We start from the raw sequence: 19,221 nt of genomic DNA on the forward strand, positions 1-19,221 counted from the left end.
GAGATTGCCGGCTTAGGAAGTGAAGAGATGACCGATAAATTCATCATCAAGAAGATTCTAAGAGCCTTGGATGGAAAATATGATACCGTGTGCACATTGATCCAAATGATGCCCAATTACAAAGATCTCAAGCCAACGGAGGTGATTGGAAGAATTGTTGCTCATGAGATGTCACTTAAGGATAAAGAGGAACTTCACAACAAATCAAGTGGTGCCTATAAAGCCGCATGTGAAGCCCCTACATCATCAAGTGAGAAACAAGACTTCAATGAAGAATTGAGCTTAATGGTGAAGAACTTCAACAAGTTCTACAAGAGTAGAAGCAAAGATAGAAACTCCAAGTCAAGGTCCTACAATGACAAAAGATCTTCTAGTCGAGAGCGAAACTGCTACAATTGTGGAAGACCCGGACACTATTCCAATGAGTGTACGGCTCCCAACAAGAGAAGAGAAGATTCTCCAAAAAGAAGAAGCAAAGGATCACCACCAAGAGAAATAAGGAGTAGAGATGATCATTATGAACGAAGATACTCACGGAGAAGCAAGGATTCGGAAAGGAAGGAAAAATCATCAAGGAGCTACACAAGACGAAGACATCAAGCTCATGTTGGTGAATGGGTATCCGGCTCCGACTCCGACAGCCACTCCGAGAGAAGTTATTACTCCGGCTCCGAAGATACTCAAGATGAAGGTGTTGCCGGTCTAGCACTTGTGTCAACCAACTCCTACGACATATTTGACTCACCAAATGAAGGAATTGGAAGATGCTTCATGGCCAAAGGTCCTAAGGTAACACACCCCGAGTATGTTGATTTCAATAGTGATGAAGATGACTTGTTAGGTTATGATTTGCTTGTTGACAACTCTAGTGATGAATACTATGATGAAATGTCAATTAAACATGCTAATCAAGATAAAATGAATGACAATGATAAGGAGAAGATTGAGGCCCTAACTAAAGAACTAAACACTCTTAAGTTAGCTCATGAAACCATCTTCGAAGATCATCGAGAACTTTTAAGAGCTCATGAGAAATTACACTTTGAAAAGCTCAATCTTGAGCAAGAGCATGAGTTCTTAAAGGCAATCAATGATGATCTCCGCAAGAAAAGTTCTTCTTACATTGCCAAGCGTTTACTCTTATCCACTTACATGCCTCAAGTCAAGTCTAGTAACAAGAAAAAGAAAGATTCTTCCTCTAGTAGTAACAATGATCATGCTAAATCCAATATTGTTACTTCTAGTAGCTCTCTTGATTCCACTAATGATTCTCTTAGCCAAGTTACACTTGAGCAAGAAAATAGTTTAAGGAGTCACAAACCCTCTTGTTGGTAAGACAAGGGACAAGGTAACCTAAAAGTTCTCATGGACATCATCTTTTGTGTGCATCACTCTATGTCTATGGATATCCTTGCTTGTTCCTTGTGGGACTAACCCATGTAGGTATTGAAAGTGCAATTCACTCAAATGGATTGCTCCAAGAGATCTACATCAACATTGAGCATCCACATCTTCAATATCTACATGAAGTCATCATCGACAAAACCCAAGGTTAGTTCATCCCTCTCAGGGGGGATATCACATCTAGGGGGAGCTTTACTCTAAGACTTGAGCTAAAGTAACTCTAAAGATGTGAAAAAAACAATGCTTTTTGTAAAAGTGGTAACCCCACTTGAGCTTAAACGATGAGTATGACCTATGATCAAGTGTTCTCACTTGACACCTAAGTCAATATACTCATATATAGATGACCTAGTCATCGCAAATTGCTTGATAGATGCTAGAATTGGTTGTGCATGCCTTGCCACATATTTCATTTGCCATCTTATTGTGTGAGCATGCTGGTTGCATATTTTACTCATTCGAGGACATCCACTTGTTGTTTTGATTGTTTGGTTTTATCTTCTTTTGCCAAGTGGATGGAAAAGAATGCCTAAGAACCTCCTCTAGCTATCTATGCTCTTCTCGTCTCAAACTCTATTCATGCTGCATCACAAAATTTGATCAAGTCAGATTCGAACCACTCTGTGTGAGGAGCGCTCGGAGTCCCCGATTCGTCATAGACTTAAACTTCCAAAACCTCTTTATGATTCTTGGTATGACTGATACTCCACTTTCGGTCCTACCGAGATCATTAAGTTGATCTAGGTTTTCGATCTCGGTGCAACCGATTTGAACATTTCGGTCACACCGAGTTTCAGTAACTGCACACAGTTATGAATCTCGGTGCCACCGAGTTGTTCCACTCGGTCACACCGACAGGGTCGGGCTATATATATTCACGGGCAAAATTTTGGAAATTTCTTCGAACCCCTCGCCCGCGTGATAGCCTGCTCTGCCCTCGTGGTCTCCGGATCGTCTTCTCGCCGCCAGCAGCGTCCAGTCGCTGGTCTCCGTCGTCGTCAACGGGAATTCTGCCCCGCCGTTGCCGCCGTTGCAAGTCCCTGCCGAACTAGGGTATGGACTTGATCTTTGTGCTATTACCCAATCTGATTCCTAGCACATTGTGATCATATTGATTCTAGCCACGATTGAAACACTCCTATCCAGTCAAAACGCTCATAGATTAGGTTTGATTCGAAAATTCTAGGTTTAGGTTTCCGCCGAGACTATCTCGGACCCACCAAGTTGAAAAACTCGGTCCCACCGATTTGGCTTATGACATTGCACAAGTGAGACTCGGTCTGACCGAGAATTACTTATCGGTGTGACCGATTTTTGAACTCAGTGAAACCCTAGCAGTCTTGGTGCCACCGAACTGTGACTCGTCCTACCGAGTTCACTAGTTTAGGTTCCAAAACTGCTTCGGTATCACCGAGTTTGAAAATCGGTAGATCCGAGATGATTTCAGTGGGAAACTAAAACTAAGTTTTTGGATCATTCTTTTGCAAAAATCTCTGCATTTTGTGATGCTCATCTTTTCTATCTCATCTATAATCTATTCACAGGGTCAGCAGTCAGTTTGCAGCATGTCTGATCAAAGTGATAGCCAAATATGTCAGAGAAGCAAGTGGTGATGAGTGAGGGCACTAGTCCCTCCAGTTCATCTGATGAAGGCAGCAGGAGCACTCCTAGCATCTTGCCAAAGGCTGCCACGAGACAAAGGAAGAAGAGGACTTCAGATTCCGAAGATGAGGACTATGTGGCAGAGGAAGAGGCCACTTCCAAGAGAGTTGAGCCAGCTCAAGGCACTAAGCCAGGTCTGAAAATCAAAAGGCCAGCAGGCAGGCAGCCAATGTCAAAGGCCAGAATGTCAACTAAGAAGCCCATAGAGCCAGTTGCAGCTGAGGGCAAGAAAAGAAAGGAAAGGGTGAAGAAGACAGTGGCTAGAGTGCTTGGCAAAGCTTCCATGATGGAAGAAGAAGAGGAAGAAGAGGTAGCTGCACCAGCGCACAAGGCACCCAAGCTAATGGGAGATGCCATAAAATCAGGGGGGGCTGCTTCCAAGGCCAAGCCAGCTCCAAAGCCAAAGCCTAAGAGAAATACAAGGAGCATTCCTGCAGCTGAGAAGAACAAGGCCCCAGTGCCTGAGACTGTTGCTGAAGAAGAGGAAGAGAATGTCCTGAGAAAGCTAAAGCCCAAGATCCCAGACCACAACGATGCTCATCCTATGGCTGAGGACATGAAGCTCAGGAGAGATTCAGGGCTGAGGAAATGGAGAGAAGCAGACCCATATGCTTCAAGGAGAAGGACAGCAGTGGACTACAGATTTCACACCAAGGAGCAGCAAGATTTCTATGAGACTGTGTTGCTAGATAATTAGCCCATTGTATGTGATATGAGATGGGTCGACTGGGAATATATCAAGGACAATGAGGAGCACTATCCTGGAGTGCAAGACAGCTTCATAGCTTGTGGAGTAGCTGACTTTGTTGGGCAGAAGCTCACAAAGTGGAACGAGGAGCTTATCATGCAGTTCTACTCCACGGCACACTTTTATCCAGATGGGAGGATCACATGGATGTCTGAGGGTACGAGGTACCAATCCACTGTTGAGGAATGGGCGAAGTTGATTAATGCCCCAAAGGAGCATGATGATGACATGGACATATATGCCAAGAAGAAGATGGACCATAACTCCATGTCCAATATGTACAAGGAAATTCCCAATGAAGCTCTTGACACCTTCAAATTTGGGTCTGTGCATTACCTTCTGTCAGGACTACCTACGATTAATTGGATACTAAGGCACACCTTACTGCCCAAGTCTGGAGATCACAAGATGATCAGAGGCCATGCTATCAACTTGCTACATGTGTTTGATGTGCCTCAGAAGTTCAAGGTGATGAGCCTCATAGTGGAAACTATCAAGAGGACTGCAGCAGATCAGAAGAGAAGCTGCGGATATGCCCCTCAAATTCAGGATCTCATCAACTCCAAGATGGGCACAGGCATATATCTATTGGACAAGGAACACCTGCCCATCCGTCCAGATTTCGAGGACAATCAAGTTGTCATGACTGAGAACGAGCCATCATCTGCCTAAGCATACGCAAAGATGGAGAAGGCGAGGAAGGAGAAAGCTGCCAAGATGCCAACTCAAGAGGAGGCATCTGAGTATTTCTTGAAGACTAAACAAGAGCAGCTTGGTTACTTGATTGCATCCACGCTGAGGATTGAGCAAAGTCTGGCCACCCTCACTCAGAATCAGCAGAGCCTAGAGAGAATCATGGAACAGAAGTTCTATGACTTGGATGTCAAAGTAACGGAAGTTCAGTCTGCAGTGGAGCAGCTCCAGGAGGACATGCAGGAGAGGAGATGCAGGACTACCACTCATTCCTTTTCTAGAGTGCCACGAGGCCCGAGGTCATCTGCCCTGCCAGTTGCTGACTCAAGAGCCACCACTTCAGCACCAGCTACAGCCTCAGCTCCAGCATCTACTTCAGCTCCAACTCCAGCGACTACTTCAGCATCTGCCGAAGCCTTCGTCCTTGGAGTGATCCGAACTCCACCACCACCTGAAGATCAAGCCTGAGCGTCGATTTAGCACTATGCATTTTCTAGGAACTTTTTGGTAACTTGTTGCCAAAGGGGGAGAAGATGTATAGATCATAGGCTTCGAGAGAGAGTGTGTTGCTTTTCTCTCTTGCTTTATTTGGTGGTTTTTCAAACTTGTTTTCTTTTGAGTGCTTGAGATACTACGTCATTATTTGTGAGACATTGATGATCATGTGTTCGATCATAAGCTACACTTAATGCTTGCTTAATACTATTATCCTATCTATCTTGTGTGATCATTCACTTTTCTTGGTGATGAGTGCATGTATTTCATTCTTATCATTTTGAGCGCTCCACCAAGATGTATGTGACATGGAAGAGTAACCCATGACTCTAACTCTTTGTGCATTTGCAGTCCAAAGCAAATTTTAAATATGCACAAATTTAGGGGGAGCTCTTACTTATCACATACTTCTCAAAGCGATGATATATTTCATGCTTATTATCATTTGTCGAAGCTTTGATCTATATGTTGTCATCAATTACCAAAAAGGGGGAGATTGAAAGTGCAACTATCCCTAGGTGGTTTTGGTAATTCATAACAACATATAGCTCATTGAGCTAATGCTATTCCAAGATGATTATTTCAGGAAAGCTCAATGATTGGCATGGCATGGATGTGAAAGTGGAACCCTCAAAATGCTAAGGACAAAGGATATGCTCAAGCTTAAAAGCTCAAGACTCTTCATTTTATATTTTAGTGATCCAAGATCACATTGAGTCTTTAGGAAAAGCCAATACTATCAAGGAGGGATGAGGTGTTGCTTAATGAGCCTCTTGCTTCATGTGCTTAGTGATATGCTCCAAAACCCTCAACTACTTTCCCATATCCACATATGACCTAAACCCTAAGCCAAACTCGGTCCTACCGATTCTTCCTATCCGGCGCCACCGAGTTTCACTTGTCATTAGTCACTGCCAAACCCTAGCAATTCGGTCCTACCGATAGGGATCTCGGTCTCACCGAGATGGGGTTGCAAACTCTCTGTTTCCCTTTCGTAACTTTTCGGTCTCACCGAAAGAGCGAATCGTTCCCACCGAGATTGCAATGTAAACTCAGTGTTTCCCCTTTATAACTTTTCGGTCTCACCGAGTTCCACTCGGTCTCACCGAAAGAGCAAATCAGTCCCACCGAGTTTGCCTGACCAACTCTCTGGTTAGCTAATTACCAAATTCGGTCCCACCGAGTTTGTGTAATCGGTCTCACCGAGATTACGTTATGCCCAAACCCTAACCATATCGGTCCTACCGAGTTGCATGTCAGTCCCACCGAAAATCTCTAACGGTCACTAGGTTTACATTTTCGGTCCGACCAAGTTTATTGATTCGGTCCCACCGAGATTGGAAAACTGTGTAACGGTTGGATTTTATGTGGAGGCTATATATACCCCTCCACCTTCTTCTCATTCGATGAGAGAGCCATCAGAACACACACACCATTCCAACTCATATGTTCTGAGAGAGAACCACCTACTCATGTGTTGAGACCAAGACATTCCATTCCTACCATATGAATCTTGATCTCTAGCCTTCCCAAGTTGCTTTCCACTCAAATCTTCTTTCCACCAAATCCAAATCCTATGAGAGAGAGTTGAGTGTTGGGGAGACTATCATTTGAAGCACAAGAGCAAGGAGTTCATTACCTACACACCATTTGTTACTTCTTGGAGAGTGGTGTCTCCTAGATTGGCTAGGTGTCACTTGGGAGCCTCCGACAAGATTGTGGAGTTGAACCAAGGAGTTTGTAAGGGCAAGGAGATCGCCTACTTCGTGAAGATCTACCGCTAGTGAGGCAAGTCATGTGTGGGCGATGGCCATGGTGGGATAGACAAGGTTGCTTCTTCGTGGACCCTTTGTGGGTGGTTGCTTCTTCGTGGACCCTTCATGGGTGGAGCCCTGTGTGGACTCGCGCAACCGTTACCCTTGGGTGGAGCCCTGTGTGGACTCATGCAACCGTTACCCTTCGTGGGTTGAAGTCTCCATCAACGTCGATGTAGGATAACACCACCTATCCGAACCACGGGAAAAACATCCGTGTCTCCAATTGCGTTTAAATTCTCCAAACCCTTCCCTTTACGTTCTTGCAAGTTGCATGCTTTACTTTCCGCTGCCTATATACTCTTTGCATGCTTGCTTGAATTATGTGATGATTGCTTGACTTGTCCTAAATTAGCTAAAATCTGCCAAGAACTAAAATTGGTAAAATGTGAAGTTTTTATTTGGTCAAGTAGTCTAATCACCCTCCCCCCTCTAGACATACTTTCGATCCTACACCTTGTCATAACCCGGCTGACACTTGGTGAGGTAAATGTCGTTTCCAATTTGAGTGGCCACAGGGCGTATATCCCTCACGCAGGAGGTGAAATCCTTTTCATCAAATGGAGTGCCATCCTCCTTTAAACTTGGATACCCAAGAGCGATGTCGGCCGGGTCTAGCTCTGGTAACCAGGCTTTGGCCCGGCTGAAAGCGGCTATTGCTCCGGCTCTTGCTTGGGCCCGTCTCAACTCTTGAATCCGCTGAGGAAGTACAGCAAGCCGTTGTAACACATGTTGCAAGAGGTGGGGCACATCATTTGATAAGGCTACAATGGCCAAGGCACGTTGTGACCCGATGTACAGTTGCTCTACTAGAGTATACACCGCCTTCAATTTGATCAGCATATTCTGCTTGAGGTTTGTGCTCCTGGGTCCTGTATTGGTAAGTATAAGGTAAAACTCAGGTAACAATTGAAGGAATATTTACAATATTTAATGCTTGCTTAAGATAACTTACCAAAGATCGCTGAGACCATCTGAGATATCTGGCATTGTAAGCCGGTCAGTTCGGCTGTTGCATTTGCCAGCAACGCCTCTGCTGTCTCGGCCCGGGTCACCAATCCGGCCTTTTCGCCAGTCCAAATTTTCTTCTCCAACTCAAAATTTTTCTTCAGCTTCTCTTGTTCAGAGACGCTGAATTCAAATTTGGAGTTAGCCTTTTGAGTTTCAATCTCCTGGGCTGCCACGCGGTTCTTCAGGTCAACAATCTCTGATTCAAATTGACTTATGATGGCCTGCATTGCACCGGATAGTAGTCAAGATTACGGTAAATAATATTAAGTCCCAAGCACTTTGCAAGCAAAGATAGTTGACACTTGGGGGCTAATGTATACCAAAGCTTTCTAAATTTTTAAGTCGGTCCTGGATATTAAGTCCCAAATACTTTGCAAGCAAAGATACTTGGCACTTGGGGGCTAATGTGTATCGCTAGTTAAAGGTATTGGGTTACATCCGGTTTAAATATTTTTCTTTAAGCCGGGCAAGCAGCTCTAACAATTTTTTTTAAGTCTACAGCATATTTATTCATAAGCAATAGACTTGGGGGCTGGTACAGTAAGTATGATTGAAAGTAAGGAAGCATAAGTCATACCTCAGATTTTTGCTGTATTTTCTTCACCATGTCAATATCTAGGTCACGGCTGCTTTGCACCTGGTTGATATAGCCCGGGACGATCTCTCCAATACTCAAATGAGTATAGTCGGTGATATCCATCTTGGCCTTACGGTGTTCTAGCAACTCCTCTTTAGCCGAGCATTTGGCAAGGACGGTGGGCCTAGCCGGCTCAACGAATTGAGCCTGGAGAAATTCCACTTCTGGGTCAGTCGTTTTGACTGGGCTAGGTGCCTCCGGGTTAACAGAACCATCAAAAATATCTTCATCAGGCGGGTTAGAAGTTGGTGCTGCAATGTCTTGAGCCGGCTCAGGCGGCGGTTGATGTGTGGAAGAGTCGGGAGCAGCTATACCCTGTTCCGGTTCAGTCACCACAGGGGTTTGGGCCGGTTTATCCTTCTTGGTTTTCTTCCTGGGCTTAACCTGCATGCTGTGGGCAAAGCAGAGAAATAAGTAAAGAAACATGAAGAAAGAAAAACATAAGGTGAACAAATTGATATTACCCAGGGGCAGTCTTAAAAGCCGGCATGTTTGATTGCATGGACTCGCCAGATGAAGGAGAGGTATCCTGGTAATTGGAGCCAGAGGAATTGAGAGGTTGACGGATTAGACCCGCTAAAGGTAAAAAAGGGTATAAATTGGAGATAACCTCAGTCCGACGCTTCCGGGTTGTGTCAGGCAAGCCGGAGGATAGCTCTGCATCCTTGCTAGTCCGGGTCTGCCTCCGGTTTTCAAATTGCTATTGCTTCAAAAGAAAGTCAGGATCTTGGTAAGCCAAAGGGTGTGAAAATCTTACTTTCCGGGTTACTCTTCGAATTTTCTGACGCGGCCGAAGTTTGGAGTCGGAGGAGATTATAATTACCTCTTCCTCGACGGGTTGGCTGTTGCCCGTGTCTCCCTGAAAGAAGGTTAATATCAGTAAAGTAGTGATAAAGGAGAAAGGGAAATTAAAAAGTTACCTCTTCCTCATTATCATCAGTATCATCAAGCTGAAACAACTCAGAAGCGCTTGGCTTCCTTTTCCTTGAAGTGGTGGGCTTGGCGGTTTTCCTTTCGGCCCTCTTGGCCGCCCTGGCTTTCTTGGCCGCCTCATGATCATATTGGATTTTCTAGAAGTTATCATTTTCCTGTAAAAGGTTATAAAGGGTTATGCGTAAGAATACAGTATAACATGGTAAAAAATAACCCGACGGCTGGAAACTTACTGCAGGGGCCGGGTTCTTCTGGCAAAAAGGTAGTAAGCCGAAAGTGTTACTATTCACTGTGCCCTCTTTCAACAAAGACTGAGTTGTAGCTTCCACTACATCATTTGGTAAGTCGTCAGGACTATGACGCTAAGGGTCATCTTTCTCGCCTGAATAATTACACATTAAGCCGGGGCGGCGGCTTAACGGAATTATTCTCCAAGCAACCCAGACTCGGACCAGGTCAATACCATCTAAGTCGTTCCCTAAAAGAGCTTTAATCTTCTTGATCTTGGGGGTGAGTGGCAGACGTTCAATAGCAGTCAACTTATCCGGCAGCGGGTGAGTAGGTTCAAGGCGCAATGCACGGAAGCCGGGCAGCGGGTTTTCACCAGCCGGAGAAGTATCTTGGCAGTAGAACCATGTCTGGTTCCAGTCCTTTGGATGACTCGGCAATTCAGCATAAGGGAACAAGCAGTCTCTCCGCCTTTGAATCTATATGCCACCAAGCTCCAGACTAGGCCCGTTGGCCCGCTCATTCTGCCGGTTCAAATAGAACAATTCCCTAAACAAAAGTAGGCTGGGTTCTTCTCCAAGGTAGACCTCACAAAAAACTTGGAAGTTGCAGATATTTGACACGGAATTGGGCCTGATGTCTTGAGGTCTTAAGTCAAAGAAGTGCAAAACGTCTCTAAAGAATTTTGAACCGGGAGGAGCAAATCCCCGGCTCATGTGATCGGTAAAAATGATCACCTCCCCTTCCTTGGGTTGAGGTTTCTCTTCAGACGGTTCAGGAGCACGATAAGACATGACATCCTTCTTGGGCAGATGGCCAGACTTTACAAACTCGGACAGTTTGCTCTCTGTAACAATGGATGGGACCCAGTTGCAGGTAACCGGAGGTTTAACAGCTTTGGGTGCCATTGGGTAAATTGAAGCCTACAACAAGATAAAGGAAATTTTTCCGGGTTATTATAACCCGGAGAATAAACATTATTGGGTTATTTAAGATGGCGGCTTAAGAAGGGGCCTAATGACATACAGGTAACTATGTTATAATGTTTAACAGCTGCAGGTATTAAAGATGATTAAGGTTTTCTTAAGTCGCCAGAGGCAAGTGGTGCTGATAGCCGGTATTATCTTAAACCGGCTACATGGACTACTATGGCTGAAACAAAGTCAACAGACACAGTTTTTGGCTAAGTGTGGAGCAAACAGGTTTCACAAGTTGCAATTATTATTTTAGATCAAACGATGCTCTAGAAAGGAAAAATTTCTAGACCTAGAATAGTACAGGGAAGTTCATATACTCAAGGAGGGCTTCCAAAACAAGGAAATGAGATCTGTTTTCATACAGAATAAGCACACAACATCCTCCGCGGCAGTTCTATGTGGTTTTTACGATCTGAACAAGGTACTAGAGGTAAGAACTAATGGAGGTTGCGTTGGGCGGCGATGAACGTCGACGAACTCAAGACAGTACTAATGCAGATCTGAGAAAAAGGGGAAAAGAGAACTCACCGATGTGGAAGAACTGCGGAGGGTTGCCGTTGTTCTCTGGTCAAAAACAGGGTGATGCAGCGGCCTAAGTCGGTGAAGACGAGGTTTCCGACGGTGGCGGCGGTGGAGCTCGAGCGACAGAAGAGGGAGTCGAGGAAGAAGACGACCGGAGGAAATGAAAAAGACCTAGGTCGCGCCTATTTATAAGGAGGACCAACTGAGATGGCGCGAGAAACGAGGAGACCAAGACATCATTATCCAGCGGCCCCGACGCCTCGATTTTCGGGAGGGTCAGTAAAGGCAAAGATCCGTTGAAGATATGATGAATTAAAATATAAGTTTTATTGAAGATGACGTCACGATGATTTAACCCGAATCCAGAGGATGACGTCACGGCGGGTTACAATTTTCACGCAAGACAGAAGACTAAAGGCCAGTTCATAAGGTTTTCAAGATTGACATGAACCGGTTCAAATCAATCTGGGGCCTAATGTTGGGGATATGACTATTTGTGTACGCCATCCAGGAGAGGTCGGGTTACGCAAATAGAGGTTCATCAGAAGCCCAAGACCAAGGCATGAAGATGGCGGTTCACTAAAAGGCTTAAAGGCCCACAGGCGACTCTGAGGCCGGTAAAGATAAACCGCCATGATGGTATAACTTGTACTGTAAGGTAGAAGTAACTAGTCGCCGAGACGGACACTGTTTATGAGCCGGTCGGGACTCTGTAGGCTGCAGGGCGTCAACCCATGTATATAAGGGGACGACCCGCCAGCGGCTTAGGGTGAGAAACAACTGATCGAGAGCCAGGCATAGCGTATCTCGCTCCTTGGTCATCAAAACCTCAAGCAATTCCAACCCAACTAGACGTAGGCCTTCCTTCACCGTAAGGGGCTGAACTAGTATAAACCTCGCCTGTCCTTGTCCCGATTAACCCCTTTAAGCTTCCTAGTTGCGATGGCTCCACGACTAAGTCCTTGCAAAAGGACATCTGCCGTGACAATTCAACGACAGCTTCGGATTCAATTCCACCCACCCACCCGAACATTAGCGATCTATCCCAAATCAGGCAAGAGCCCAAAGAAACAGTACATCATTACTGGGCCAGATTCCTCTTGGTTATGCACAGGATAAAGGGCTGCCGCGAGGAAGACACAATTTCATCCTTCTGCAATAATTGCACGGACAAGGGAATACTCAACGCCATAAGTCGTCGTGATATTACACGCTTTGTTGACTTAACGTCCATAGTACGAAAGTACTGTGCGATGGAAAGCGCCCGAAAAACCGAAACAAAACTTTGGGACAATCCGGCCCTTAATGCAAGCCCAGTCCGAAATAAAAGGGTGCATCATCGCCAGACACCCGGGTCAAACACCAAAAGGCAAAAACCCTCTACAGGGCATGGAACCGTACTGGAAGGATGGCTCAATGGACCCTGTAAAATTCATAGTACAGAGGACGCCACACCAACTCACAGCCTTAGAGCATGTTGGGTACTCCGGCAGGTGGCCAAAATTGGCGAAAACCTCCTAATCCCGGAGGCCACAGAAAGCCACCCCAGAGACACCAATACGGTATTAACAGTCTTCGAGACCTTCGCATCAAATAACATGCGAAAAAGGACACTCTGCAGCCTTGCCTAAGTCTACCAAGTAGCAACAATAAACCCATGGAGTGACACGGCCATTACCTTCAACGCCAGTGATGAACCTAAATTCCGAACAGCCCGAGCACCAGCCGCATTGGTCCTCAGTCCAATAGTGGATGACTTTCGTCTCACCAAGGTACTCATGGACGGCGGCAGTGGATTGAACCTCATCTATGAGGAAACTCTCTAAAAAATGGATATAGACTGGAACCGCATCACGCGAAGTAGCACAACCTTTAGAAGAATAATCCCCAGTCGGGAAGCGCGCTGTACAGGAAAAATCACACTAGATGTGGTGTTCGGCACGCCAGACAATTACAGGTCCAAAGAATTCACGTTCCACGTGGCCCCGTTCAGCAGTGGTTATCACGCTTTGCTAGGGCGGGAAGCATTCACTATCTTCCAAGCAATACCCCATTACGGGTACATGAAGCTCAAGATGCCCGGGCCTAACGGGATCATCACTCTCGCTAGTGATCCGGATGTAGCACTCCGCACCGAAAACAAGACAGCCGCACTAGCCCTCGAGGCACTATCCGAAGCCCTAGCGGCCGAGGAACTGACTGCGTTGCGCTCTACCGTGAATAGGGACGACGTGGTACTCGACAAAAGATCCAAGTCCACCTCCTTTAAACCAGCGGACGAAATAGTCAAATTCCAAGTCCATCCAACGGACCCCAACAAAACAGCTTCCATCGGGGCACAATTAAACCCTGATGTCGACGCCGCATTGCGAGAGTTCCTACGGGAGAATTGGGACATTTTCGCCTGGCATCCTTCAGACATGCCAGGAATCCCATGCAGGCTGGCCGAGCACAGCTTAAATATCCACACAGGATTCAAACCTGTCGAACAGGCTCTTCGGCGTTTTTCCAAACCTAAGAGACAGGCTATGGGAGAGGAGCTAGCAAAGCTATTGGAGGCCGGATTCATCAAAGATATAAAACATTCGGACTGGCTAGCAAACCTGGTGATGGTACCAAAGAAGGACAAATCCTGGCGCATGTGTGTCGATTTTAAAGACCTCAACAAGGCTTTCCCAAAGGATCCCTTCCCTCTTCCCCGCATCGATCAAATTATCGATGCCACCGCAGGACACGATTCGTTGTGTTTCCTCGACGCATATTCTGGCTACCATCAAATCAAGATGGCAGAATCAGACCAAGCCGCAACGGCATTTATCACACCATATGGGCCATTCTGCTTCAACACGATGCCCTTTGGGCTCAAAAACGCCGGCGCAACATATCAGCGCATGATTCAGACATGTCTGGCAAGCCAGATCGGTAAAACAGTGGAGGCATACGTAGATGATGTGGTCATCAAAACAAGACATGTTGAATCTCTAGTAGACGACTTGAGGCTCACATTTGATAATCTCCGAACATATGACATCAAGCTCAACCCGGAAAAATGCATTTTCGGCGTCCTAGCCGGAAAGCTCTTGGGCTTCATTGTATCCAATAGAGGAATTGAAGCAAATCCAGCCAAGATTCGAGCTCTGTCGCAATTGGATATCCCAAAGGACCTCAAACAAATACAAAAGTTAACCGGATGTGTGGCGGCTCTAAGCCGCTTTATCTGCGGGAGAAAAGGCCCTTCCCCTTTACCGCCTCCTTTGGCGCACCGAACACTTCAAATGGACGGACGCAACCATGGCTGGACTCGACGAAATAAAAGCCATACTGGCAACAAACCCAGTCCTGGCCATGCCAAACACCGACGAACCAATGCTATTGTACATCACAGCAACACATCAGGTTGTAAGCGCAGTGCTCATCGTCGAACGAGAAGCGGACGGACACAAATTCCCCCTTCAAAGGTTTGTCTATTATGTGTCCACTGTCCTCACTCCCTGCAAATCACGGTACCCGCATTATCAAAAGATTGCGTACGCGGTATTCATGGCATCCCGGAAGCTACGACTCTACTTTCAAGAGTGTTCGATAACAGTAGCCTCGGAAGTACCACTTAACGACATTATCAACAACCGTGACGCAACGGGCCGGATTGCGAAATGGGCCATCGAGCTCCTCCCGTTTGACATAACTTATAAGCCACGACGAGCCATCAAGTCACAAGTTTTGGCCGATTTCGTCGCAGAATGGACGGAGGCCGAACTCCCTAAAGAGTACGGCACATATTCAAATTGGATCATGCATTTCGACGGCTCCAAAATGTTGGCCGGACTGGGGGCTGGTGTCGTTCTAACGTCCCCCACAGGAGACACAGTTCAATACGTACTACAGATTCTATACACGGACTCCAACAACGCAGCCGAATATGAGGCCCTTCTACATGGTCTCCGGATGGCAGTATCCATGGGCATCCAACGCCTAGAGGTGCGCGGGGACTCGAACCTCGCAATATCCCAAATAAACGGAGACTTCGATGCAAAGGATCCGAAAATGGCAGCTTACCGCAACGTCGTCCTAAAAATGTCAGCTCGGTTCGAGGGGCTTGAATTTCACCATATAGCCCGGGAAAATAATCAGGCGGCAGATGTCCTGGCACGCATCGGCGCAAAACGCGATGTAGTCCCCCCCCCCAACATCTTCTTGGAAAGGCTTTTTAAGCCATCCATGGCATGGGAAGGGGAGTCGAACAATAACAGCCCGGACCCAACCGCATCGCCCGACTCCGAGCATTCTGACACAATCGGTGGCTCTGCCATTGAAGTAACACCTTCAGCCCACGTAATAATGGCCGTCATTGCCCCATGGACGGAACCATTCCTCGCCTACCTTACTAGGCAGGTACTCCCTGAGGACCAGAATGAGGCACGCTGCATAGTGCGGCGATCCAAAGCCTACAGAGTCCACGAGGGGGAGCTTTATAAGAAAAGCACTACCGGAGTCCTTCAAAGGTGCATCTCCGAAGAGGAGGGGCAGAATCTCCTGGCCGAAATCCATGCCGGACTCGGCGGTCATCACGCTGCAGCCCGATCTCTGGTAAGCAAGGCCTTCCGTACAGGTTTTTATTGGCCGACGGCCCGGGCAGACGCTCAGGACTTAGTCCAGCGATGCACCGGTTGCCAGCTCTTTGCAAACCAAAGCCATATGCCACCCACCGCCCGCCAAACTATCCCCATCACTTGGACCTTTGTGGTCTGGGGGCTTGATATGGTTGGACCCCTTAAAGGCGGAACCCACAAGCACAAATACCTACTCGTCATGGTGGATAAGTTCACCAAATGGATAGAAGCCAAGCCTATTAAGACGGCTGAATCCGGGCCTGTGATAGACTTCATATCCGGGGTTGTACACTGTTATGGCGTCCCACACAGCATTATCACTGATAATGGCACGAACTTTACGGCCGACGAGGTAAAACTCTGGTGCAAAAACTTGGGCATCAAGCTCGATTACGCTTCTGTCTATCACCCACAGACTAACGGCCAGGTCGAACGTGCAAACAGTCTTATCATGAGCGGCATTAAACCCAGATTAGTACGATCCCTCAAGGAATCTAACACACACTGGGTAGAGGAGCTCGACTCCGTACTCTGGGGGCTGCGGACCACACCGAATCGCACCACCGGATATACACCATTCTTCATGGTGTACGGCGCAGAGGCAGTTTTGCCTTGCGACATAATTCATGACTCACCTCGAGTGCGCATGTACGAAGAAAGAGAAGCCGAGCTCGATCGGCAGGACAGTTTGGACGCACTAGAGGAGGAGCGTGACGTGGCAAAAGCCCGTTGCGCATTTTATCAACAGTAGGCTCGAAGATACCAAAGCAGAGAAGTACGGGCCAAAAATTACAACGTTGGCGAATTAGTTCTACGCCTGCCAAACAAGAAAAAGGACAAACTCAAGCCCAAGTGGGAAGGTCCCTTCATCATCGACCAAGTCCTGACTGGTGGTGCGTACCGCCTGCGAAGTGCATCGGATAACCGACTCGAGCCGAACCGATGGAACGCAGCCCGCCTCCGAAGATTCTATGCCTAGCGCCAGATCCTGTGTTCGTCTCCTTACTCTGTCCATTTTTTATATATACCTTCTGTCTTACATTTCTCTCCTTCTCTCTCTCTTTCCCTCTTATAGCCTTTAGAGGCTCACAAAGTGACGCGCTATCCGCGCTCAGCAAACCTGGGGGCTTCTTTCAATAGAAGCTTATTTCTACAGGCTTCACGCCCAACACATGTGTCAAACTTCCGCGTGTACCTTTTATTCACCACTATATGCATCGATATGACTTAAGTTTTGGCCAAGCTAGGTTGCCTGGCTCATGTGCTTACCCCTACGTTCCCGATTGTTCGGCTAGGCGGTAAAGGGAGCACCTCTGTGATTGTTACTGCCAGGTCAGCCGGACATGTACCTCAGACTGGGTGAAGCCGAAAGCTAGCTTTCTTAAGGGAATATTCGGTCGGTGAACTAAATATGATCTTTGTTATTTTTTCCACATGCCCCCAGATGTTTTTCCTGCGTTTCTCTTTGCAGCATGGACATGCACTTTAGGGCATGCCTCCCAGGGAAAGGAACCCCTAACGGAACTATTCTCCCTGGAAGATGTTTCTTACTAACCATGTAATATAACATAACTAGTCTGGCACTTGTCTGTTCATGCCATAATGACCCCTACGCCTGGTCTCCACGCATTCCCAAGTTCCTATATAACCGCATGGGAATTCAGACACACTCCGGACCATCAGGTCCCGAGGCTGAAGCGAAAAGGTCGGCCATGACAAATGATCTACAAACCGGCTAGAAGGCATTATAAATGCCAATTAAATTACATAGTCATTTTGACTGATTGTACTCCTCTTCAATACCATCTAACATGCTGTCTAATTTATAGTCCTGCTGGGAATACTTTGCGGCCAACTCTACTTGGCCGTACACTAAGCTCACAGGGATCTCCTTCCCATCAGGCCCTACAGGACCAACCTCGGCCATATGGTTGGGGTCGGCCTGTGAATACCGCGTCTTCACCATGGCCCAGGCCTCCCTAGCGCCTCGACGGCAGGCTGATATCTTCCACAACTGGAAGCGCCGCCGTGCTCCCCTCAGCTTCTCCGCAAGCTCTCCAAGACCTTCGGGTGTGGAGACGGATGGCCATAGGACCTGGGCGACGCCTCGCATCGCCTGCCGAACTCGATCGAGCAATTGCAAGAGCTCGGGAAGAAGGTCACCCGTAGAATCGGGCATCTCCTCTGCAGGACGACCTATTAACATACCTACGGATATTGCTCTGTTAACCAACGGCACCGCCGAACTTTCTTTTAAAAGGTTCGTTCAAGCACTTACTAAATATGTCACGCCGAAGCCGCTGATTCTCCTTCACGGAGTCTGACAGCTGGGCACGAACATCTTTTAGCTCGACACCCAGCCGGGTGTTGGCATCTTGGAGAATGTTCTTCTCCCCCATCACCTTTAACAGCACCCTCTCACCAGCCCTTAGTTGGCGTTCGAGGTGTTGCCTTTCCGGATTCAATCCGGCGCCATCTACAATTTTATTTGTCAGATTTGCACAAAAGTTGTGCTTCGCCACATACTTATCTTTCGAAAAGTATATTACCAGAGGGGGTCTCCTTAGGCTCCCCTGCTGCGGCTAGTGCAGCCTCCAGTTGGGCTTTGCACTCTTCCAGCTCCTGGGTCAGTAGGGAATTCTTTTCTGTAAGAACCTGCATTTCAAATGATCCTTAAACCAGTTATTCTAACTGTTTTCAGTCTCGGGGGCTACTGCTACATATATATTTACCAAAATTTTCTTACCCGTATGTCTATTACATATTGCTCCATGGCTCTGGCTAGACCATTTTGAGCGGCACGGAGGTGTGCATCTCCCGAATTGAAGGCATCTAATGCCTCTTGGGAGAAGCAAGTGTCGCGAAGAATTATCCGGCGACGCCTGTGGTTCATGGCACTTTCCATCTCTGAGTTGGTGGCAGATAACCCGTCAGCATCCTCCGTCGGAGGAACGTCTGGCACACGCCTTGCGTTCGCTTCCGCCCCCGGACCAGGCTTTGGAGCCTGGCTAGTGGAGGCGCGATTAGCAGCCTCTCCGGATATAGTCCGGCGAGGTCTCTTTGTCCTGAAAAGGGCACGAGTGTCAAATGTGCCTCGAAGGTATAACAACTGGGATAAAGGGGCGCGCCATACCTTCGCGCTGATGCCTCGGTCTGGACTGCACCTCTTTTCTGCCCATGGGGCCCTGCGGCCCCTGTTGGTTTGTCGCTGCAGGTTCGACCTTCTGCCTCAAAAACCTCCCCTGCAAAGTTCGGTTGCAATCAGGAAATTAAACACGCGTGGACGGACCCCTGTCCGGGGTAGAGGGACTTTTGTCTCAGGTACCTGGGGTGTTCGGATTAGCCCTGGGTAATCGGCCGTAATGGCCACCAAGGCGTTGTCCTCGCTCAATTGGTGGAACACTCCATCAATCAGCTCCACACATATGTCCGGATCCTCTTGAGAGGCCGGGTCGAGAGACCGTCCTGAGTCCTCGGGTTGTGGAGG

General features: G+C 47.3%; 1 protein-coding gene across 1 annotated transcript; it reads right to left on the reverse strand.

Moving 5' to 3' along the window:
• Positions 1 to 7,266: 7,266 nt before the first annotated feature.
• On the reverse strand, positions 7,267 to 17,700 carry LOC147959809 (uncharacterized). Its single transcript, XM_087532926.1, has 9 exons — positions 17,617 to 17,700; positions 9,850 to 10,047; positions 9,631 to 9,648; positions 9,385 to 9,534; positions 9,288 to 9,323; positions 8,929 to 9,164; positions 8,405 to 8,855; positions 7,772 to 8,048; positions 7,267 to 7,688 (listed from the first exon to the last, which is right to left on the reverse strand). The coding sequence occupies exons 1-9, from the start codon at positions 17,698 to 17,700 to the stop codon at positions 7,267 to 7,269; spliced, it is 1,872 nt and encodes a 623-aa protein (XP_087389052.1).
• Positions 17,701 to 19,221: the final 1,521 nt, after the last annotated feature.

The sequence above is a fragment of the Triticum urartu genome, chromosome 7A (genome assembly GCF_056163025.1).
Source record: "Triticum urartu cultivar PI428250 chromosome 7A, HENAU_Tu73, whole genome shotgun sequence".
Taxonomy (NCBI): Eukaryota; Viridiplantae; Streptophyta; class Magnoliopsida; order Poales; family Poaceae; genus Triticum; species Triticum urartu.

What these genes read in the sequence shown, in the direction of transcription:
- LOC147959809 (XM_087532926.1), bottom strand. Translation starts at nt 17,700, where the DNA reads ATGGTGAAGACGCGGTATTCACAGGCCGACCCCAACCATATGGCCGAG. An exon ending in CTGATGATAATGAGGAAGAG is followed by an intron (nt 9,324 to 9,384) that starts GTAACTTTTTAA and finishes ACCTTCTTTCAG; the next exon opens with GGAGACACGGGCAACAGCCA. An exon ending in AAATACAGCAAAAATCTGAG is followed by an intron (nt 8,049 to 8,404) that starts GTATGACTTATG and finishes GGTGCAATGCAG; the next exon opens with GCCATCATAAGTCAATTTGA.